Below are 20,793 nucleotides of genomic sequence, written 5' to 3'. Positions count from 1 at the left end.
TAAGACCTGGCCTTGTAAATCGGTGCCGGACTCCAAGCCTAACCCTGACCCAAAAAGACTGCAGAGTTACTGTGATAAAGGGGGATTTTCCCAAATGTACAATTGCTCTATTGACATTAAAGGCTTGAAATGGTCAGATCTCAGTGCACAAAGCCGCATCCATAAAGGCATGGTTGCATTGCATGAGTTGTGTGTGGAAAAAACAAAAAGCCCTGACCTCAACCCCATCAAACAATTTTGGAACAAACCAGCACAAAGATGGGAAGCCAGGCCCCTCTTGTCCAACATCAGTGACCTCTGATCTCACAAATGCCCTCATAGATGAATGGACAACAAGGAAAAAAAAAACCCAGAAGGAGAGACACACTGTTTAGAACTGCCAGGACAAATAAGGTCACGATGAGAGCATGCAAACATCACACAGTTTTGTGTGTATGTGTGTGTTTGTTGGATGTGTGATACAGTGAGTCAAAACACGAAACTGTTCTGAGTGCCGACTTGGCATACTGAGAGACAGATGGTTGGACAACACTGCAGTCATATCGCTGCGGGGAATGATGCCTCTCTGTCGAAAACTACGTGAACATTCCAGACAAAGTCATCTTCATCATATGGGTAAAACCCCAATATTGGTAAGTAAATCACAGCATAGCATAGAAGTCCCCCAGATACCTTATGCATTGCACACTCACAGCTTCGGACGATATCAACATGGTCAGTAGCTTACAGGCATTTGGTCCTGGGCCCCTACAAATCTTGGTCAAAATGTATGCTCTAATGGTGTGTACCAAATTTCACGATGCTTCAACCAAACACCCTAAAGTTACGATGAATGTTTTGTAGCACGCTTTGACCTGTGTGAGAAAGTCAAGTCCTAATGTTTTCACACAACTATACAGTAGAACCTCGGTTAGCGTCAAAACTTTACACCAAATTTTTGCCTCGGTTTGCGTACATTATCCTGTTAGCGTTTAACATAGGGTGTGTATTGTCATGATGTTAATACACTGAGTGAGTCCATCTGCAATTGGCTGTTGACTCTCAAAAGCACAAAACACCTTTTTATAGTATAAGTATAGTTTTAGATGCATAAAACAATTCTAAATGCATATAAATAACACATTAAAAAGATAAATACACATTAAGGTTACTTTCATTGAAGACTGTTCCCAAAGACACCATGTGGCAGCAGGATCAACACGGACACCACCTTCGTGTTTTGCTATTTCTTGAATATTTCCCCTTCTATATTAAATGCTGGCACTTGCAACTTCATTTGGCTTTATTCTACATCTTGCAATTGTGCTATTATGCATTATTAAAACCTAAAAAAAACAATTATAAGCAAACACACTCGCCATTTTTGTCACGGCCAAAATGATCAAAGTAGTTCAGATACCAAAAAAAAATTCTCTTCTGCTTGCAGTCTAGAAGCCAGACTGTTTTGCCTCTTGTCCCATTTCCAGATGAGTGCCACATTTACAAAATGAGGGTAAAACATGACCAAGGCAGATGCTTCCAACTGGAAAGGAATGGTATGACTATGTAAATGATATGAATCATCTGCTTCTGGTCACTGCCGCACTTCAGCTCATGACTTCATCGCGAAAAGCAAAAAAAATGCTCATTAAAAATAGTTACTTGCTGGAAGTGAGCGAATCGTGCTGCACGCATGCAAATATGCACCACAGTGCAAGCAGACAGCATCTCTCCACTCTTCAACATGTGTCTGCAAGCACGCTCAAACCAGGACCCAAATCCCAGCACATATTGCAACAAAATCATGGAAGCACTAGCTGTTGTCATGCAAAGTTAGAAACAATTAGTTCACGAAAGAAAATGTGCAAATGCACGGCAAAATACGCGCAGTGTCAGATTTTCTTACCCATTAGGCAGAAGAGAAGAAGCCGGGAGAAGACTGCATGGACCCATACTGTCTCCATGGTCCCCGGTGTGGAGATGACACGAGAAGATGCAGAATCTTGCTTTAAAGGGAGTGACAAAGCGTATCGAGTGCGTAAAGATGCGCAAGTGGATAGTTAGGACGTGGCCGCCGGTAATCGATGTTCGTTGCGGCGTGGCTCTGATTCGGCGTGGTTCGGCTGGGTTTGGTTAGAGGAGGGCTGGCGGTCTGGATGGTATGACCGTGGACGCGCACTTACGTATGGCAATCAGGGATGAAGTGAGCGCCACCCACCTCCTTTAATGAAAATGCATGTGGGGCGTCTGATGATCTTACTCCAGGGATTTGTATGCGTGTGCGTGCGCGCGCGGCGTGTACGTGCGTGCGCTTGACATCCAGTGTCTTTTATATCTCTAAGCGCTGAGCTCCTGTTGCATGCATGACTGTACATTGACAAAGAAATATAATAGCTTCTAGAGACATATTAATGTAACAATATGCGTATTACTGTGGTTGTAGTCTACCACACCACGTCTATGCACCAATCTGCATTCACTTCCATTCTTTAAACTGCCATTCTTTATGATAATGACTTTATGATATTGAAGTGGACACAGGAAGGCAACAACAGCTATGGTGTGATTGTGTTTTCAGTTGCATATAGTCTATGTATAGTGTTGTTTTGTTTATTCCAATGTTATCATGTATACGGGTGTCTATTATTTTAGGTATCAAGTCAACAACGTGGGAACTAAAAGTGGTCGAACGAAAGTGAACCTAAACTCATTCATTTTCTACCGTTTATTCTCATGAGGGTTGCAGGGTGCCGGAGCCTATCCCAGCTACACCCTGGACTGGTTGCCAGCCAATCACAGGGCACATATAGACAAACAACCATTCACACTCATATTCATACCTATGGACAATTAACCTCGCCTGTTTTTGGAATGTGGGAGGAAACCGGAGTACCCAGAGAAAACCCACGCATGCACGGTGAGAACATGCAAACTCCACACAGAGATGCCAGAGGGTGGAACCAAACCCGGGTCTCCTCGCTGCGTGTGCGCGCTAACTACTCGACTGCCGTGCAGCTGTGAAGCTAAACATTTCTTTCTAAAATAAACACCATTCTGACAAGCATTTTTAGTACAGTATATCTTCTGAGAGAGCAAGGCAATACAAATGTCCTTTAGAATAGTCCATGTACAGCTTGTATTGCTTATATTGAGTATATTGTGAAAAAGACTCAACCCACACCTATTATTGTTTAGTGCAATTATAGCGTGGTGGTAGGTGCAACATGGTCTGAAACTTGGATACAGTATACAGTACTTACTATTCACAGTAAATGATTGTCTAATCCCACAATAAGTGCATTGTGCATGAGTGCTGCAGGCACTGGGGAGCTATGGTTCACTGAGGAAATATGTTCCGTCACGTTCTGAGGCAGATCATGATACAACTGGGCTGCATGGGAGTTTTTAAACATAAAACATAATAACAAACTCAAACACACCTCCAAGTGACTTGCTGCGATAGTGAAAGGCTATTGCTTTTCAGACCAAATGTATCAACATGATTGCCATGTCTTAAACTTACTTTGAAGCCCCCGCTCTTGCTAAAAGCTAAAGAAACAGATGAAGTCTCATTTGGAGGGCTGTTCATGAGAGGATGCATTTGAGAAACTCTGGAATGATGGGGATCCCACAGATCACAGTATGTGTTGATGAACAGTTTGTCCCAAGAGAAAGACACTGGTCCACTGAACCGAAGCAGCACCACACAGCGGAAAAGGACCCCAAAACTCTCCCACAGCGGAAATAAAGTGAGTGTTTGTGTTATTGTAAAAAGATTAGGCAAAGGTTTGGAAAACAACATTCCCCCGAAGTACCCGACTGCACAGCATCAAGTGTGTGTGTGTGTGTGTTGGGAAAAAACAAGAATGAGTGAAGAGTGGCGTTCACATGCAACAGGCTTCAATGGGGGCAAAGACACACTACAGTGGCAGCTTTTAAATGTTTGCGTGTGAGAGAATGTGTGGGTCTCCCAAGAACAAGCTGCACTCGTTACTCCGTGTGCATACATTAGCATAAATTAAGAGAGATAATCCTTTTCCATTCCTGCAGGAGAGCCTTGTCCCACTTGTTGGATCAACATTTTTGTTCCAGTGTTTGTTACAATATGCTCTTTGCTCTTGTGTTTCCGGAATATCGGTATAGACATATACTGTATATAAACTTAGGGAACAAAATAGGAACAATACGTGTGCATATATGGAAAAGCCAATGCAAGATCAAAATCACACATCACATATTAATGAAATTAGCTGTTGTGTTTAATGACGTTTAAACCCATGAATCAAATATTGCAAGTTAGCATTTAGAATACAGTCTATGCATGCTGATGACTGGATGATACTGGAATTCCAACTTCCGCTACACAGGACATTCCGATATGATCCAATGGTAATACAAATCAATCTTTCTATTATTGCCAGTCTTCAGGGTTTGTGTGAATGTGTGTGTTGTTGCCATGGCGGTGGGTGACAGTGATATTGACTTCCAGTGGTGGCAACTGGAGGTCACTGTCATGGCCAGTGCATGCCTGACAGATACTGGTCGATGTTTATCCCTCTGTGTGTGTGTGTGTGAGATGCCATCAGCGGCCAATGTGCGCCATGTGCGATGTGTGTGTGTCTTGCAGACTGTCTGGCATGTGCAAACCACTCAAGCTATGATGTAATCTATCACAACCATATTAGTTAGAAGGCGTTTAAGAGTAAGCTTTTTTTGTTCATAGTCTCTCTGTTCTTGTTATTTAAAGACTGCATTGCCAAAAAAAACTCCCTTTAGGGATAATCACGCTCCATTTAATAATCAATTTGTTCCTCCTCTTGAAGAGTCATGATACCTTTGAGAAAAAAGGAAACGAGAGGGTTTGTGTCATTTAAAATCTGTGTCAGGATACGTCAACATACTTTAATGGCAGTTGTCTGCATGCATCTGCGTGTGTGTGTGTGTGTGTGTGTGTATGTGTTCCAGGTCTGTCTGGGATTTGACATTTACCTTCCTGGAACATTAAAGGTTCTGCCGCAGATCTTAAAGTCACATGACTCACCTCTCATGCTAAGGTTTGTACAAAATAAGACAATACAGTGTCCATGTGACGGATATGTGAATGTAATGAATCATTACATAATAATACAATAGCCTTCCCATCGTACTATCATGCAGAAATTAATCTGCCTTGAAAAAAGAAGTGAGCATATCAATCTTACTCATTGTCACCATGATCTTACATTATTTACGATGGAGATTAATTTCATCACCAGATTTCGATATGCCACCACCCGATTTGTCACTGCCAGATAAAACCATGCGTGCCACTTGATAACAAAACAGGAAGAGCTCAAGATGTGTAAATCATATTCATCCTTCAATAAAATCTGACTTAATCCATTGAATGAAAGTGTTGGCATGACAGTTTCAATCAGTGGTTGAGATGGAGTAGAACGAGACACGACCGTTGGATGCTTCATGGATAATAATAAGATTTGGCATGTTGAACCCATTAAGTGCACATCTCGTGTAATTGTTTGAATGGACCTCTAGACAAGCTTAGGGAAAGATATTGTGTAGAATTTGACCAAACCTCACTGGACTGTAATATTTGGAAGGAAAGAAACTGGTCATAGGTGCCCCAGTCCTTTTATACATTTGACAAACTAATGTGCTGCAAATTGAAAATGACTTGCACAGTTTTTTGCACTCTGGCACTCCATGTTTGAGCACACATGCTGATAAAAAAAAAAACATTTTATTACTCACCGACAAGGATGTGTTGGATGGTCTGAAAGCATCTCTATTCTCTGGAGGCCAAAACCTGTGAACACCAACTAATAACTGCAGCCCACATGAGGCCATAAAGCAAAGATATATGATATTTGTGATGAAAACAACAAGACAGACTAAAGAATTGAACCTCACACATAACACTAGGTATGCACATTTCACCATTGACCTGTTTGTATGGTGGCGGGCCACTTTTAAAAATGAACTAAAGCAGTGATTCCCAACCACTGTGATGCCATAAGAGATCATCAGGTGTTCTTATTTATGCTAAATAACCTGTCACTATTCATCCATCTATACAAGCAACATAGTTACAGGCGGAACAATTAAATGCTCTACCACTAGATGGCAGAAGGCATACAATTAACCTGTTGTCCCTTGCTACACTGCGGTTAATGTATGTAGTATTCTAAAGTGGTCACTAGGTGACAGTAATTGTTTAGTGAGATTGAACAACATGCTTTTATTGCAGGTTTAATTGATCTAGCAACAGGCACAATAATAAAAACTAGAAAATTCCCGCCGAAATTTTGATGGGTTGCCACCTGTGCCGTGAACCTCGGGCCCGTTGTTTGCCGTGACGCGCCGCCGAGCAATGCCGTGCATACGTTAGACGAGGAATTGAGCGACAAAGCTGACATGCTATAATGCCAACATGCTAACAGTCGGCACGGTAGCAGCTAAAAGAAAGCACCGAGTCTCAAAAGCGGAGAGGCAGACCCATAGCGTATCTACATCATGCCATGTGTGTATTTGCTTTTAGAGAGCGGCAAATTAGCTAAAATGCTAACATGCTTAGAGCTAGCTTGGTAGCATCTAGCAAGTAGGTACCAGCTCCCAAAAGTGTTCAGGCGGTCCCATAGTGTCCCGACATCATGCTGTGACTCGGGCATCTGGTCAGGATGCCTCCCGGACGCCTCTCTGGGGAGGCGTTAAGGGTATGTCCCACCAGGGATGGCGTCGGGGAAGACCTGGGATATGTTGGCTTAGGAACGCCTTGATCTGGACAAAATGGCCAGTGAGAGGGAAGTCTGGGCTTCCCTGTTGGGACTGCTGCCCCGGCGATAGAAGATGGTTGGATGATTGTTGGATTTATAATTGATTATTATTATAATTTAGTCCCTTAGTTATAGGATTTGTACTTTGTGGTAAGGGGATTCATGTTATATTTCAGATGTTTTTTGTATTTATTTGTAATTTAAACCATGTAAATTGGGTGATTAAAGGCAATGGAAAAATCAATGCCATTCAATTTATTTAGTAAGAAAACAGCATGTAACTTGACTCTTGCTTGGTTCAGTGAAGGTTTGGAAACACTGAACTAAATTGGACGCAATCCAGTGTCATCACAGGGGAAGAAAGCTAATTTTGTGGAAACATTTAAATGCTTTCACTGGCCAAATACCAACCCTTTGGATAACCTGCCTTTTTTTTGAAAGGGAAGCAGAATATGTTTGGAAAGAGATTCAGCGAGTCAAATAAAAGCATTTTTCAGCAACTGCTAAGGCTGTCAAATCAAACACCGTGAAGAAAAGCAACCTAAAGCCTTGCTCCACGCACATTCCGACCATTATGAGGCAAGGTGCACCTCAGCTGGAGGATAGAAAAAAAAACAGCCATTTTCTGTGGTTAGAGGTCACAGCAAATTATGTGCATTTATATGAACATGAAAGCCTGGCCAGACATGCACAATTACTTGGTTCATCACCGGTGTACCTTGTTTAGAACAGATAATCGCTAGTGAAAACCAGAGTGGCTCGTTGAGACATTTAACAGTCAGAATGAGGAGGTGATCTCCATATTGATCCCTTCTTCTCAACAAGCACATTCGACATACTTTGAGGCTCTAATGATGTGCACATTCTACCTGCAGGTAAAGCCACTAGTTTAGAATAGTGGGTATCCTTGGAGTCCTTTCCTGGGGTAAATGGGATTACCTGTGTTTTACTTGTAGCATCTAAGGCACTTTTCAAAAGGCAATTGGCAAAATGATTTGTCCGACACCACAATGACTCTCCATTATGTAACTGCAGCATGGAGTGGGATGGAGCGTTCTGTATTAAGTAGGTCATGAGATTACGGCGAATAAAATCTGTCTTGTGGCCTCTTCTGTTTCCTTCCACTTTTGCCCAATGCAGTGGATGGCTATGACGCTCTTTGTCGAATATAATGCATATTTGTGCAATTTATCTGCATATATATGATAGTGGTGCTCTGAACTATTTTCCCATGCAGCGATTTTGTGTATGGTGCTCTCATGCAGCAGATTTTTAGGTCTCTCTGTCGTCACAAAGATTATAGCTGAGTATTTTCACACTGGCAACATCTTACACGTGCACTGTTGTGCGTCTGGAAACTGCACTTGAACCTTTAGAGACACTTCAGTGACAATGAACAAACTTGAAGTGGGATCACTAAATATGTGACATCAATAGTGAATTAGGTTTGTCTGTACACATACAAATCAGGCAACAAACACTTACTTTCTTAAAAGGACTGTGAGCACCATGTCTCTGCAGAGGTTTGCCTCTTTTCTATTCCTCCTCGGTCCACACGAGCACACAAACGGAGATGGATTGCTGCTGGGCACCATGGCAACCTCTGGGGCTTTTCTTCATTACTGTGGTTGAGAGAGAAGAGGGAAAGAAAAAGGAAGGAGAGAGTTAATCAACACTGTGCATTAATTATGCCTTTACTCATTGCAAAGCTGTATACTCTCTCACACATGCCATTGTGCATCCAAATAGCTGAGTGACAAAAACAGGTTTACATGGGAAAAGACTTCTTAACAGCTACATTAGGGGAAGGATGTTCTTTGCAGTATTACAGGTATGAGTACAAATAGGGTATTGGGGATTGGTTGAAGGTTTGCAGTAGTCCCACCAACAACCCTCATAAATACTGTGCATTTATGATACGTGTACATATCAATCAAACATAATGCAAATTGCATTTAAAAGCTGTTCTGTCTAGCCACGCCCCTGTCAATGTATCTACAGTATATATCGATCTGACAGACCCCGTCACCTGTTGTACTTTTTCTGACAGTTTCAGTTTCATGTGTCAATATACAACATTTGACTGCTATTCTACCCATTCTGCCTAATGTAGGCCCTACTTATTAGCAAACATCGCCATCTTCTGTTACCTTTGAGCAGTAGCGAAGACAACGACAACGAATTTCAGCAACGACAACAATTTCTACCTGCTTCAAATAATATTAAGATAACACATTCATTTACATTTTATTTAGATATTTTCACTCTTATTTGAATATACCTTAACATACCTTAGCGTTCCTTCACTCGTGTACTGGCGTTTGACGTCATCAACGTGCGACCAGGAAAAACTGCCCTTCGCCTAGCTAATGCTGTCACCTCGAAAGTAAACATAACATCACCTATACTGTAAAGTATATGGATCGACAATCTTAACACAGAAGCCATTTGTGGAAATATATCATCCAAGCTTTATTAACACAGTGAGTGTGAAAAAGCTAACACGCTAATACACGCTGTTACTAAGTAGCTATCGCCATTGTTGATCGTTAGTGATAAGGATCATTATTTTGTATAAGACGCTAATGCTTTACTGAGCAAAACCTGCATGTTATTAGAGTTGCTTTTTATAATCAACGAAAACCTTACCTTTTTAGATTCAAGTCAGAGTGAAGTGCTGATGGCAGCTCCAAACTCCGCAGAGAGGAAAGCCTGCTGGGATGCCAGGGACTTATTGTGGAAGTGCATGGATGACAACAATGATAAAGCAACAGCCTGCCAGAACTTCCAAAGAGAATTTGAGGCTAAATGTCCAGCGCAGTGGGTAAACTATCCCCTCAGACTACTACTAGGGATATAAGTGAAATATGATCACAGCTAGAACTTATTTGCTTATTTTCCTCACTTTGCAGGTCAAGTATTTTATTAAAAGGAGAGACTTCCTGAAATACAAGGAGAAGATGCAAACAGAGGGGTTCACTCCTGCTGAAGGACCTCGACAGCCTTCCTAACAATAGCAATCCTGACATGTCTTCTTTGGTTTTTATTGCCGATTTAAATGGAGCAAAACAGTACTGGCATGACAGGAATATTGGGACAAAGGCAGACATTTATAATATATTTACACAGTCACTGCAGTCAATGTTGAAACACCCCACAGGATTACGTGACCATTGTCAATAAAGGGGAGAGGGACTGAATGAAGGACAAGTTAAGGTCAAAGTGAATGTTGGAATTGACCACCAGTAAAATAATGAAGATGTTGCATAGTAACATCTCCAAAAACCAGACTATGATGGAAAATGTGACGGTCTAGAAGCATCACAAAGGATGCCAACCACAAGACAAAGAAGGCTTTTATTTTGTCATGTTTGTGGCCTTAAGCATTTGGTTCCATTTATATATTTTTGAGCAGTGGGGTGTATTTATCTGTACAGAGCTGAAGATGACATTTGGATCGGGAATGGGTTGTTTGAACATCTCATGTTGCCCAACTGGTCTGAAGTATCAAATACAACAATAATGGAAAAGATCTGCATTTATATTTCATTGGAAAAAAGTGTACTATCACTGTGGACTTAAGGAAATGTGATCATGCAATCTTTTTGAAATAAATGTAAATAACAGACATTGGCTTCAGGGATTTTATTCTTGTACACATTATTTGGTCTTCCTAACTGTCATGTCGGCATGAATGACATCAGGTAAACACTTCAGTTCTTTATGTTGCAAGCCTGTATGTACTTACAAAAAGGTAGGCATGAATAAATTACAAAAAAAATAATAAATTCATAGTATTTTGATTATACCTATGCTACGGTAAAAGTGATAAAAGCTCCACATTTCATTGACATATTGTGTAAAAATACAAAACACCTTGTACATTTATGTATAATACATTGAAAGTGTTCTTTTACCAGCAGATTTGATTATCATAACATACAAATATGTGTGCTCACCCTTTGTACCTTTCCAATATAGCTCCCTGTTCACATCACCAAGGCAACAAGTCAGCTTATTATTCAACTGTAACCCATTTCATAAACTCATTTTTTTCAAAATTGATGCCATTCATTGCATCGGTCACCGTGGTTACATCAAAAGTCCTTCATTGTCTTCATGAAAGCACAAATTTCCAATATCATAGTGTTTTCTGGAGCTGTCATATGAAGGCACTATTGCCAATCATGGCTAGTATGTTTACAGTGTGATAACTTTGGTAAAGACAGCTGGCATCTTGAATTGTTGCAGCTTGCAGTGTACACTAGATACGTTATATCATTACATTATAGTACACATCAGAAATACTGTAGTGGAAGCCTCTCATTGTGCATTTATTGCTTGTAAATAAAGCAGCCGTCTCTTTTAACAGTCCATCCAACACATTCCTACACTTGCTGTTCAAACAGCAAGGACACATTCATTTAAAGTGCAGCAACAGTCTACACCTTTTGAAACATTTACTGAAAAAGGCACTATGGTAATGATTTTCGGTGTGGTATATCACACGGCAAGTAAAGATCTCTGTCCAATTATGACAGATAAAATAAAATACAGCATGACAATCAGCTTTCATTGTCAGTACTGAATTGGCTCCACAAAAGTATCATTCTTAACGGTTCCTCCTTCCCTCCAGTCATCATCTTCAATACAGTTCACATTTTTCGCTCCAAGAGGGGGCTATAAGCTGCTGGTAACGTTGCTGGCCACTGCCCAGGTTGGGAACTCTGTCAAATTAAAGAGCGGAACCCCCCATGTGGTGATGGCCAACATCACGACCGCTACGCCAATCAGGTTCACCCCAAAACCTGCTTTCACCTAGAGAATATAAAGAAGAGGACCATCAATTCACAAATGGAGAATGAACCGAGGTCTTTAAAATGTCATAGCATTCCCAATGGATCCTAATAAATACTAGTAGTTTATCTTCTGAGTTTTTTTCCAAGTGTTAGGAGATGAAAAATGTATTACATAAGACGCAAGCTGATGCTGCAGGTGCAAGAGAGCGTGTGTTTCAAGGAATGTGTGTGGGTGTGTGTCGTACCATGTCGCTGATCTGCAGGTGTCCATAGCTGAAGACGATGGCGTTGGGGGGGTTCCCGACTGGAAGCATGACCCCGAATGACACGCACATAGTGGAGGGGATTAAAGTGTGGAGCGGGTTGATGTGCAAAGTCTCTGACTGTGAAAGAGAAAGACGTACAGTAAAGGGGATGATGATCACATCCATCCATACATGTTCTGCTTCTTGGCCTGTTTGCGGAACGTTTCATCCCAATGCACACATGAAAAGTGAATATGATCCTATACTGATACAGTAAATATGAAATGGAACAAGTACATATGCAGCTTGATTTTCACCTCCATCATCACTCTGCTGCAGGTTCATTTCATTCCTCAGACTTCTAAATCACATTGCAGAAGGTAGACCTTCCAATTCGAGCCGTTATTCAATTAACAAGTCTTCTAACGTCACCGCTTATATGGTAGCTTTTTATCAAATTTGATCAACTTTACCTACCTTTGTATACGCTTTTCCTTTCCACTTTCTCATGCACTCCAAATCATTATTAAAGATAAAGTGAGTCAACTTCTTCCTATTAACGCCTCGTCCTATTTTAAATCACAATATTTCACAAAAGAAGGGGACATACCAGTGCAGAGAGGATGGGTAGGAAGACGGTGAGGGTTGCCGGGTTGGAGGCAAACTCTGTGACCGCTGACACCAGCAGGCAAGCCAGCAGGGTGACAGCCCAGGGTGGGAGTCCACTCATGGGCTCCAGCTGTCTGCCGATCCACACTGACAAGCCTGACACCTGTGCAAAAAATACATTTAACCATACGCTTAAAAATGAAACAGTAGTACAAACATATTATTGACTATTAAATGTTCTACCTTGCAGCCAGCAGCCAGTGCATACCCTCCACCCACCAGGATGACAATCTCCCACGGCATCAGTCTCTGGAAGTCCTTCCAGGTGATCATGGGGGCGAGTGGATCCGACACTGAAACTGTTTTGTTTTTTTTATTTTACGGCACTGTAGTTTATAATATAACATAGCCTTAAAGAAATAAGGTAATACAATAAGACGGCATGATTTCTACCTGGGTCTCTGTAGCTTGATGGGGATGAGGAGAATGGTCGCTTTGCAGGAATGAGGAAGAGCAGGAAGCCCAGGAGGACAGACACAGTGGCATCAGTCCGATAACCCTTTCTAAAGCAGGGAGTGGACAATATAGTTATGGTAATGGTTTAATTTCAATTGAACATGCATCAGATTCCAATTGAGTGCATCCCATAATCAGTTCCCAGTTCCACATGTCCAAAAGGAGTAGGAAGAAGCAAAGCTTATTAAATCCTACCCCTCCATCTGGTACTTTTACAATCAGTAACTGTTACATTTGTTCACTTCCTGCTTTCATAATATAGTTGAAGTTTTGTTTTGTTTTTTAAAAGATTTTTTTTTGTTGTCCCATACCGAAGTACGAGGTGATATGACCATACAATGACATAATGGATACCATAGTAAGTGTCAATATAGTGATATGTATAGCACATCATCACTGGTTCAAGACTCTTCATCCTTGTATTTAGCAAACATCAACTGCTTGTATTGTTTCTTGAATTCGCTCATCGTTGTGCATTGTTTAAGAGTCCTACTCAATCCATTCCATAGTTTGATTCCACTAGTAGAATTTCATAAAAATATATTTATTGATAAATCTTAATTTACTGGTATGCTTTGTAGTTTTTTTTGTGTGTTGATGTACTTCCAAGCAGTAATGACTGTTAGTGGGAACAACACCACATGCTGTGTAGTGTGACGCAACATTGTGTGTACTTGCTTCTCAAAGAGAGACGTCCAGCCGGGAACAAAACCAGGCTCTCTTGTGAACCACAGCAGAGTCATCAGGATGAAAAAAACACCGGTGACCACCTCTGGGTAACTAGAAAACACACACACAAAATTGCATAATACTGTGCCCTCATGTAATGTCTTATAGTAACGTTATCGCTGAAATAAGTCAATTAACATCGCTATTAATTAACAATTGGGGTCTTTTTTATGAACTCCATAATACTATGACAGCAGCTGAATTTGAAATGTCAACAAAATGTTCCAATGAGTAGTCAAATAACAGTCACCTCCTGTTAGTGCTGCCTCCCATTAACACCCATTGTGTTTGCAGTTAAGGTAAATAAAGGTCCTGGCTGTTTTACCGTTAATAGATACAGTCGATACTATACCTGATGGGTCCCAGTTTTTCATACTCCTCATGGATTCTCTTCTCTGACATCATCTCTCTCTTAGATTTGCGTTTCTTACTCAGCGAGCATGTTTCCCTGAAGCTGGACACACAGGGGGGACATCATCAGTATGCATTCATATATATATTTACCCCCCCCCCCCCCCCCCCACACACACACACACACACACACACATACACACTCACTTGCAGCCCAGGAAAAGGAAGTGAAGCCACAGCCAGGTCAGGACCAGCATGATGATGGCGATGGGGAAACTGAAGATGAACCACGTGCCAAAGTTGATCACCTTGGCATCCGGATAACGCCTGAAGACATTTTGGAGTGTGTGATGCTCAGACTGCGTATTACTGCCCACTCGCACACACAAAATTACAGAAAGCTGACCTTTGTCCGAGCTAGCTGTAATATGAAGGATTAGTGTTGAGAGGAAATAAGCTCTGGGAGGACTGGAAAGTCTGATTAGCAAGATCTCAGACCCTGTGTGCCCCCCACCCCAAAAGATGGGTTATACCCGCAGAGTTTAGTCATTGAACTCCGGTATACGTACGTGTTAAACTGTTCAGCAAAGATTAGATTGGTGGAGGTGCCTGTGATGGTGATGAGGCCGCCGATGGTCGCGGCGTAGGTGATGCTGAGTGTCAGACATTTACAGATCATGTGATCTCTCTTGGTGGGGTACTGGGAATCTCGCCTGGCCTTTACACGTTTCACATTTGGGATTTCGATGGCAACCTAGCAAGGTGAATAGGGAAGAATCAAATAAGTGAGCTTCATGAGAAGAGTCAGTGTTTGTTATTGTGATTAGAGGGCAGTTTTGAACCTGCGGCAAGTGTCCATTTGTGTGTCTGATGCACTCTTTGTTGGCATTTACTTTCAGAGACACTCCATTGGCCTCCCCACTCTCTACCTGAATAGAGTCACTCATTATTATCTTTTCTTTGTAAATTGATGAAAAAAATGATCATCGTCTTACCTCACTAACTGTAGACAATTCCAGTTTACTGCAATCATTGCTGGAGGCAAGGAGGAAATCATAGCAATTACAACAAAAAAAGACTCAAACTGGGAGGAATAATATTGTTAATGTCTACTGAACTAACCAAATGTGTCTTTTCTGAGACAACTGTATGGTAGTCATATTTGCATCAAAGTGAGATATGAAATTGTCTTAAAATGAGTAGAAAACAAATGTAATAGTATTTTAGACAGCAAACTAAATGGCCTATATTGGGTACTAATATTACTAGTATAAATACTAGTATTTGCTCCATGAAATTAAATGACATCATTCCTAACAGTCTATTATATTCATTTAGTGGTGTGTTTCTTGCCATATGAATGTTATCTGCCTAGGACCTTCAGAATCAGTGCTGGCAGTGACCACCCTGCCTTAGTCATTCTTTGGCCATCTGAGTGGCCACCCCTACGGTTGGGGGAAAATTTTGCCAAACGCGGCTTAGTGGTAGAAATATTAGTTCAGCCTAACCGCCATTTCCGCTTCGATGCATTTCATTGCAGCACACAACATTCCGTGGGAGAACAGAAGAGAGGTGCCTATTTTGGTTTGTTTGAGCTGTCAGTTAAACTGTGTCTTGTATGAACTGCAAGAGGCAGGTAAGTTTTCCATGATTATTTGGTCGGTTCCGGTTAATGTTGACGTGATTCAGCACATAAATCTGTTGCCACTGGTAAGTAATATCGCCCAAATTCTAATTTTAACCCTGGACAACCAGTGGCACACAATACATAAACTATCTAAACTAAGGAGTGACACTCCAGTGTCATTGGCAACACATTGGCCGGTACTTCCTCCTGAGCCTCGCCTTCCAGGGAAAGATGGTTCTACTGCCCTGGTTCTACCCACTGACTCACTGGCTATCATTCATCAGCTCACGGGAGGAGCAATTGCATTAAGTGACTTTTCTTTTGGCTTGTTTTCATTATGTGGATGAATGTACTGTGGAGTGAGTGAGCGTGCCATGGTATGGAGTTGATGGATTAGTATGTACATATAAAAGGAGCACAATCTCAATTCTAAGCAGCCCGACTTTATACCACACAATGTCTTGTCATTGACACAACAATGATGGTATGCTGCAACGCAAGGACAGTAACCATACCTGGCATTACGGTACAGCAGCTCTAGTTGGTTCTTCTCCAGGTTTTCTTCTTTGTCTGAAACAGATGGAAATGAGAAAACACCATCAGAACAATATCATTAGATCCAATACAAGAGCTATATCAAATGGTGTACTGACACTGCATGCTGTTGTCATGCACTAGACGTAAACAGTACCTGACAAGGTGTAAATAAATCCTATGGGAGAGTAGTCATTTTGTGCTAATGTGCACCATTTAAGGTCACAAATTGCATGCCAAGTGCGTAATTTATGCATAAACAGAAAGCAAACAGTGTGTAATGTGTAAGCATAATAAACAGTCAATATGTCAAATTGCAGGACGACGCAGCAGCAAAATGCATGCAAGTGTAAACACCACTAATGTTGTAATACCAGAAAGGATTAACCAGCATTAATACCACTGATGAGTTCACTGACAAAAGTAGGGCAATGAGTTTTAGTGCAACTAACATTTGAAAGCGCATGCAGAGGTAGATAAAGCTGCTGGATGCTGACCCCTCATGACACTTTGTCATCTTGTGGAGTTCATAAAAACGAGAGAGATGTTAATGCCATTGGTTTCAGTGGTCCGTGACCCCTTGATTAAAGGACTTAGCAGCTAATTGAACACAGGCATTAATTGGAGTATTTAAGGAAGGTACTGTTTTCATTGAAGACAAGAAATAATGCTTATTGTGGTTTGAAGTGGTGCACAGCATTATACTGAGATGTGTTTCTAATATTTTGGTGAGTGAGTGAGTGTTTGCATGTAAGCATCGTTACCGCTGTCATCCTCGGTGGCCTCTGCCGTCTCGAGGTTGTCTGCCATGCCGGTGCATATGAGTTGCTGCAGTACAGCCTCCGCTATAGGCATCACCATAGCTGTGGTGGATGTGTTGCTGAGCCACATGGACAGAAACACCGTGCAACACATGAAGCCCAGCACCAACCTGCACAGGACGAGTGTAATGATCATCTAATTGCATCTTTTCATTCAATTGTAATTGATGCTGAAGGAGAGAGGAATAAAAGTGACAAAAAGTGAGAAAAATACGGAGAGAACACAACAAATATGGTTCAAACTACACATTGACTTTCTTCCATGTGCTGCCAAGAAATTCATCTTCAGTTTTAGGTGATGTCAACGTTTTTGCGTGTTTGAACACTCACATGCCAGGCTTGGCCCCTGCGATCATCACCATGCGCAGGGCGATGCGTTTGTGCAGGTTCCACTTCTCGATGGATGCAGCCAGACAGATGACTCCCATCAGTAGCAAAGTGGTGTCTTTGCAGTACTCTGCTGCCACCTGAACACACACGCAAGAAAATGTGCATTGTAGCAATGAAAATGTGGAATTTTTTTGCTCTAACAGGAAGTGATGGTTGAATAGGAGCTTTTCCTGTCGTCACCCTCTTCCCGACTTCACCTTCCTCCGTTTATGGATCAACACTCATTACTTCGTTCTTTGTAATCTGCTATACTTCATGCTTGCAGGGTTCACGGCCTCACCAAGTTGTATAAGCCAATGTCTCGTCACCTCTCGCCTACTTTGGCCCGCATTGCATACATGACTCACATTGGCTTATTCCATTACCTACCACAAATGGTTGGAAATTTGCATTTTCTTTTTTTTTTGAATTTGCTTTTTCAGGAACAATTTCATATACATAGTAGTGGTACACAGGAACACTATTTATTTTAATGTAAATATCTATATCTATGTGTCACTCTTTATATATATATTTATTTATTAGCCATTAGGGATATCAGGGCTGCATGGTGGTCTAGTGGTTAGTGCGCAGACCTCACAGCTAGGAGACCAGGGTTCAATCCCAACCTCGGCAATCTCTGTGTGGAGTTTGCATGTTCTTCCCGTGCATGCGTGGGTTGTCTCTGGGTACTCCGGTTTCCTCCCACATTCCAAAAACATGCTAGGTTAATTGGCGACTCCAAAGTGTCCATTGGTATGAATGTGATTGTGAATGGTTGTTTGTCTATATGTGCCCCCTGATTGGCTGGCGGCCAGTCCAGGGTGTACCCTGCCTCTCGCCTGACAGTTGGGATAGGCTCCAGCACCCCCCGCGACCCTCGTGAAAATGAATGAATGAATAGGGATATCAGCATAAAAATGCAATATTGGTTGATTTTGGTATATATATCAGTATTTCTTCCCAGTCATGAAAAAAACGATATTTGTTTAAATGCTGTATATAACACATATGTGTTCATTGCGCCACAGGATATATGTCATGTTACATATATCGGTATCGAAAATTGAGAGTTGGACAATATCGGCATATCGTTTTTGGCAAAAAAGCCAATATCGGACATCCCTGAATTCTAGTTTGATCTTTTTCTCTTTGACTCAAACCAATAATTAATAAACCATAATAATCCATTATTTATGGTTATTTGGTTCCATAACCGACAGTGATGAGTGAATTTCTGCGAAGTAGGATTCCATCTTCATAACTATAATATTTTCACAGCTAGAGCAGAAAAAATTGTTTAATATGCATATGTTTTTAACATTATTAGAGCACCCCATACATGAAATAACACCCCTATAGTCACCTTCTCAATTGTATTACCTAATATAGACCACTTACCTAATATATAATATAGACCACTGTAGAATATCACATATCTTCACAACGTCTTTGAAGCATCGTCTGAAAGCCTTGTATTTTAGTTTGTTTAACCATTTTAAGGCTTGCTTTATATAATATTTGCTTAAATATGCAGATGTTACGTGTAAAGCAAGCATACAAATATTTTTGAGGTGGTTCTAAACTACAACCCATCCATCTTCTATTACTCTTCTATCACCAGCGTGGTGGGGGTATGATGGATGTAGTATTATAAAGTTTTTTTAAGCCCCGCCCCATCCACCACAGGATGCACCGTTCATGATGTCACGTGTGTTGCGGGGCAAAATTGCAGACTCTGAAGTGTCGGGAATCATTTGGAACCTGGACTCATGTCGCCTGGAAGCATTATAGCAGACAGGAAATGTTGCATAAAGCTCTCTGCTTGCATATTTATGGAACGCCACCACAAGAAGCTTACAGCACGGTTAAGAAGCAGCTTTGTCAGTGTCAATGCGATTTGGTCACATGAGGCCCACAACTCACTTTTTATATAATGCCACCGTAAGAAAGTTAAGAGAAAAAGAAGGAGGGGATTATTTCGTTATTTTATAGGCTTTAAAAGACTGGAGTAAGTTTACCCAAATGAAGCGGTGGAGTGAAGCAGTCATGAAATTAAACGTATTTTCATGAATTTAGAGTATATCAATAGTATATGGGGGTGCACCTATTTAGGGTTAAACCACAGAGAGGGCTTGGATATAAAGACTCATTACAGCCATGTTGTTTCTGTGCATTGCGATTTAAGCCCCCACGATTTGCATAACTGAAGTTACAGTAAGAGAACAATTGTTGTGTTTGTTTTTTGTGTGTTTGTCCACGGTCACATGATATCAAACCTATGTCTCACTGGATTTACTTGAAATGAAACTAGCCAATAAGTTGGGAATATTCTGTTTTGAGGTATTCTACCCTGGTAAAGTGACTATGGGGGTGTTATTTCATATCTCTAGAGCTGTAATAATGGTTAGAAAAATGTGCTCCATCTTGATTAATATTGAATTATCCAATTATCCAATATCCAATTAAGTAAGATAACGGCAGGATGACTGCATACGTATATGGTATGTATTGCAAAATCTCAATAAACGTCACACTTTTCAGTTTTGCGAGAAAAACTGCGCGTACCTCACTTGACTTGAGAACACCAAAGAGCGGGTAAAGGAAGGCAGGGACAAGGGCGGCAGCACCCAAGGGAACAGCCTCAGACACCCAGTAGACCGCTGTCACGATCAGCACGTATGCACAACTGGCTTCCTGCAAGCAAAAAAAAAAACACACAAGGCAATGAACGCTTGAAGTGATTGTGATATCATGAAATGGTAGTGGTTCTAAGACGATGCCTGGGGTACGCCTTTCTAGTTAAGAGCATATATGAGTGAACTGAACTGCTCATCCCAGACTGTAACAGGCCAAGGGTTATCACACTTTAACTATGAACTGTGTCTTCCTTTTTAGAATCATTTTCTATCGATTTAACGTCGCAAGAGGCCAAGTATTAGACACAGCTATTGGATTAGTCTGCGATAAAACGTACAAGGGTTCATAGCCAATTTTAAAAAATCCAGAACGTGAGAGTTAAACTACTTAACACACTATAATAAAAGAGACATACTGTCATGCCCTATTTAATAAATACATTCTGCATTTTTAATGAGTGTATCATTAAAATAAATGTTAGAAATGAACTAAAATAACACAAATGTTATGAGAAATAATCATAAAAATATAATTACCCTTGTGAAAATGTTGCACCAATACATACAAAGCAAATAACCACAAGAAAGCTTCCATTTTGCCTTCAGTTACTTATTAACAGCTGGGTCCTTCACTGTCGCTGCTGACTCAGCGTGCCTGCCTCAAACTGCAAGTCACAGGAAACGTGCTGGAGCCGACTGACTCGAGCAAAAAGGATAAAGAGGTGCTGGAGGAGGATACACGGGCAGATAGAATAAGTCAACACAGGAGGGGAGATACCAAAAAATAAAAGATGGCCTTATT

The 20,793-nt window shown here is 41.1% G+C and overlaps 3 protein-coding genes across 7 annotated transcripts in view; 1 reads left to right on the top strand and 2 right to left on the bottom strand.

The window, feature by feature from the left end:
- The window catches only part of ptprz1b (protein tyrosine phosphatase receptor type Z1b), a 39,810-nt gene extending 37,418 nt beyond the window's left edge, over nucleotides 1-2,392 (bottom strand). For 2 of the 4 annotated variants that reach the window (XM_058078701.1, XM_058078704.1), the window contains exon 1: nucleotides 1,886-2,278. In XM_058078701.1, the coding sequence (XP_057934684.1) occupies nucleotides 1,886-1,943 (58 nt within the window). In that variant the 5' untranslated portion in view covers nucleotides 1,944-2,278. Of the gene's footprint in view, nucleotides 1-1,885 lie in introns of all 4 variants that reach the window. The other 2 variants (XM_058078703.1, XM_058078705.1) reach the window with 2 other exon arrangements.
- A 6,665-nt stretch (nucleotides 2,393-9,057) lies between these two features.
- LOC131132777 (cytochrome c oxidase assembly factor 6 homolog) lies at nucleotides 9,058-10,408 on the top strand. 2 transcript variants are annotated; one of them, XM_058078716.1, is made up of 3 exons: nucleotides 9,058-9,138; nucleotides 9,410-9,576; nucleotides 9,665-10,408. In XM_058078716.1, exons 2-3 carry the CDS (start codon nucleotides 9,433-9,435, stop codon nucleotides 9,761-9,763), a joined length of 243 nt encoding a protein of 80 aa, XP_057934699.1. In that variant the 5' UTR covers nucleotides 9,058-9,138; nucleotides 9,410-9,432; the 3' UTR covers nucleotides 9,764-10,408. The 2 variants fall into 2 exon arrangements, with proteins under 2 accessions (XP_057934699.1, XP_057934698.1); XM_058078715.1 differs by having other exon boundaries at nucleotides 9,065-9,235; nucleotides 9,665-10,407.
- slc13a4 (solute carrier family 13 member 4) overlaps nucleotides 10,383-20,793 on the bottom strand; it is a 14,142-nt gene continuing 3,731 nt past the window's right edge. The window contains exons 2-16 of the mRNA XM_058078717.1: nucleotides 19,921-20,049; nucleotides 17,314-17,450; nucleotides 16,927-17,093; nucleotides 16,144-16,198; nucleotides 14,997-15,036; nucleotides 14,844-14,930; nucleotides 14,571-14,755; nucleotides 14,209-14,328; nucleotides 14,003-14,104; nucleotides 13,596-13,701; nucleotides 12,859-12,964; nucleotides 12,649-12,764; nucleotides 12,407-12,568; nucleotides 11,797-11,934; nucleotides 10,383-11,570 (exon numbers count right to left, since the gene is read on the bottom strand). Of these exons, the coding sequence (XP_057934700.1) occupies nucleotides 11,433-11,570; nucleotides 11,797-11,934; nucleotides 12,407-12,568; nucleotides 12,649-12,764; nucleotides 12,859-12,964; nucleotides 13,596-13,701; nucleotides 14,003-14,104; nucleotides 14,209-14,328; nucleotides 14,571-14,755; nucleotides 14,844-14,930; nucleotides 14,997-15,036; nucleotides 16,144-16,198; nucleotides 16,927-17,093; nucleotides 17,314-17,450; nucleotides 19,921-20,049 (1,788 nt within the window). The 3' untranslated portion in view covers nucleotides 10,383-11,432. The remainder of the gene's footprint in view (nucleotides 11,571-11,796; nucleotides 11,935-12,406; nucleotides 12,569-12,648; nucleotides 12,765-12,858; nucleotides 12,965-13,595; nucleotides 13,702-14,002; nucleotides 14,105-14,208; nucleotides 14,329-14,570; nucleotides 14,756-14,843; nucleotides 14,931-14,996; nucleotides 15,037-16,143; nucleotides 16,199-16,926; nucleotides 17,094-17,313; nucleotides 17,451-19,920; nucleotides 20,050-20,793) is intronic.

This window comes from Doryrhamphus excisus, chromosome 7 (genome assembly GCF_030265055.1).
Source record: "Doryrhamphus excisus isolate RoL2022-K1 chromosome 7, RoL_Dexc_1.0, whole genome shotgun sequence".
Taxonomy (NCBI): Eukaryota; Metazoa; Chordata; class Actinopteri; order Syngnathiformes; family Syngnathidae; genus Doryrhamphus; species Doryrhamphus excisus.
Note: the sequence above shows the minus strand (reverse complement) of the source record. Positions and strands in the feature narration are given on the sequence as shown.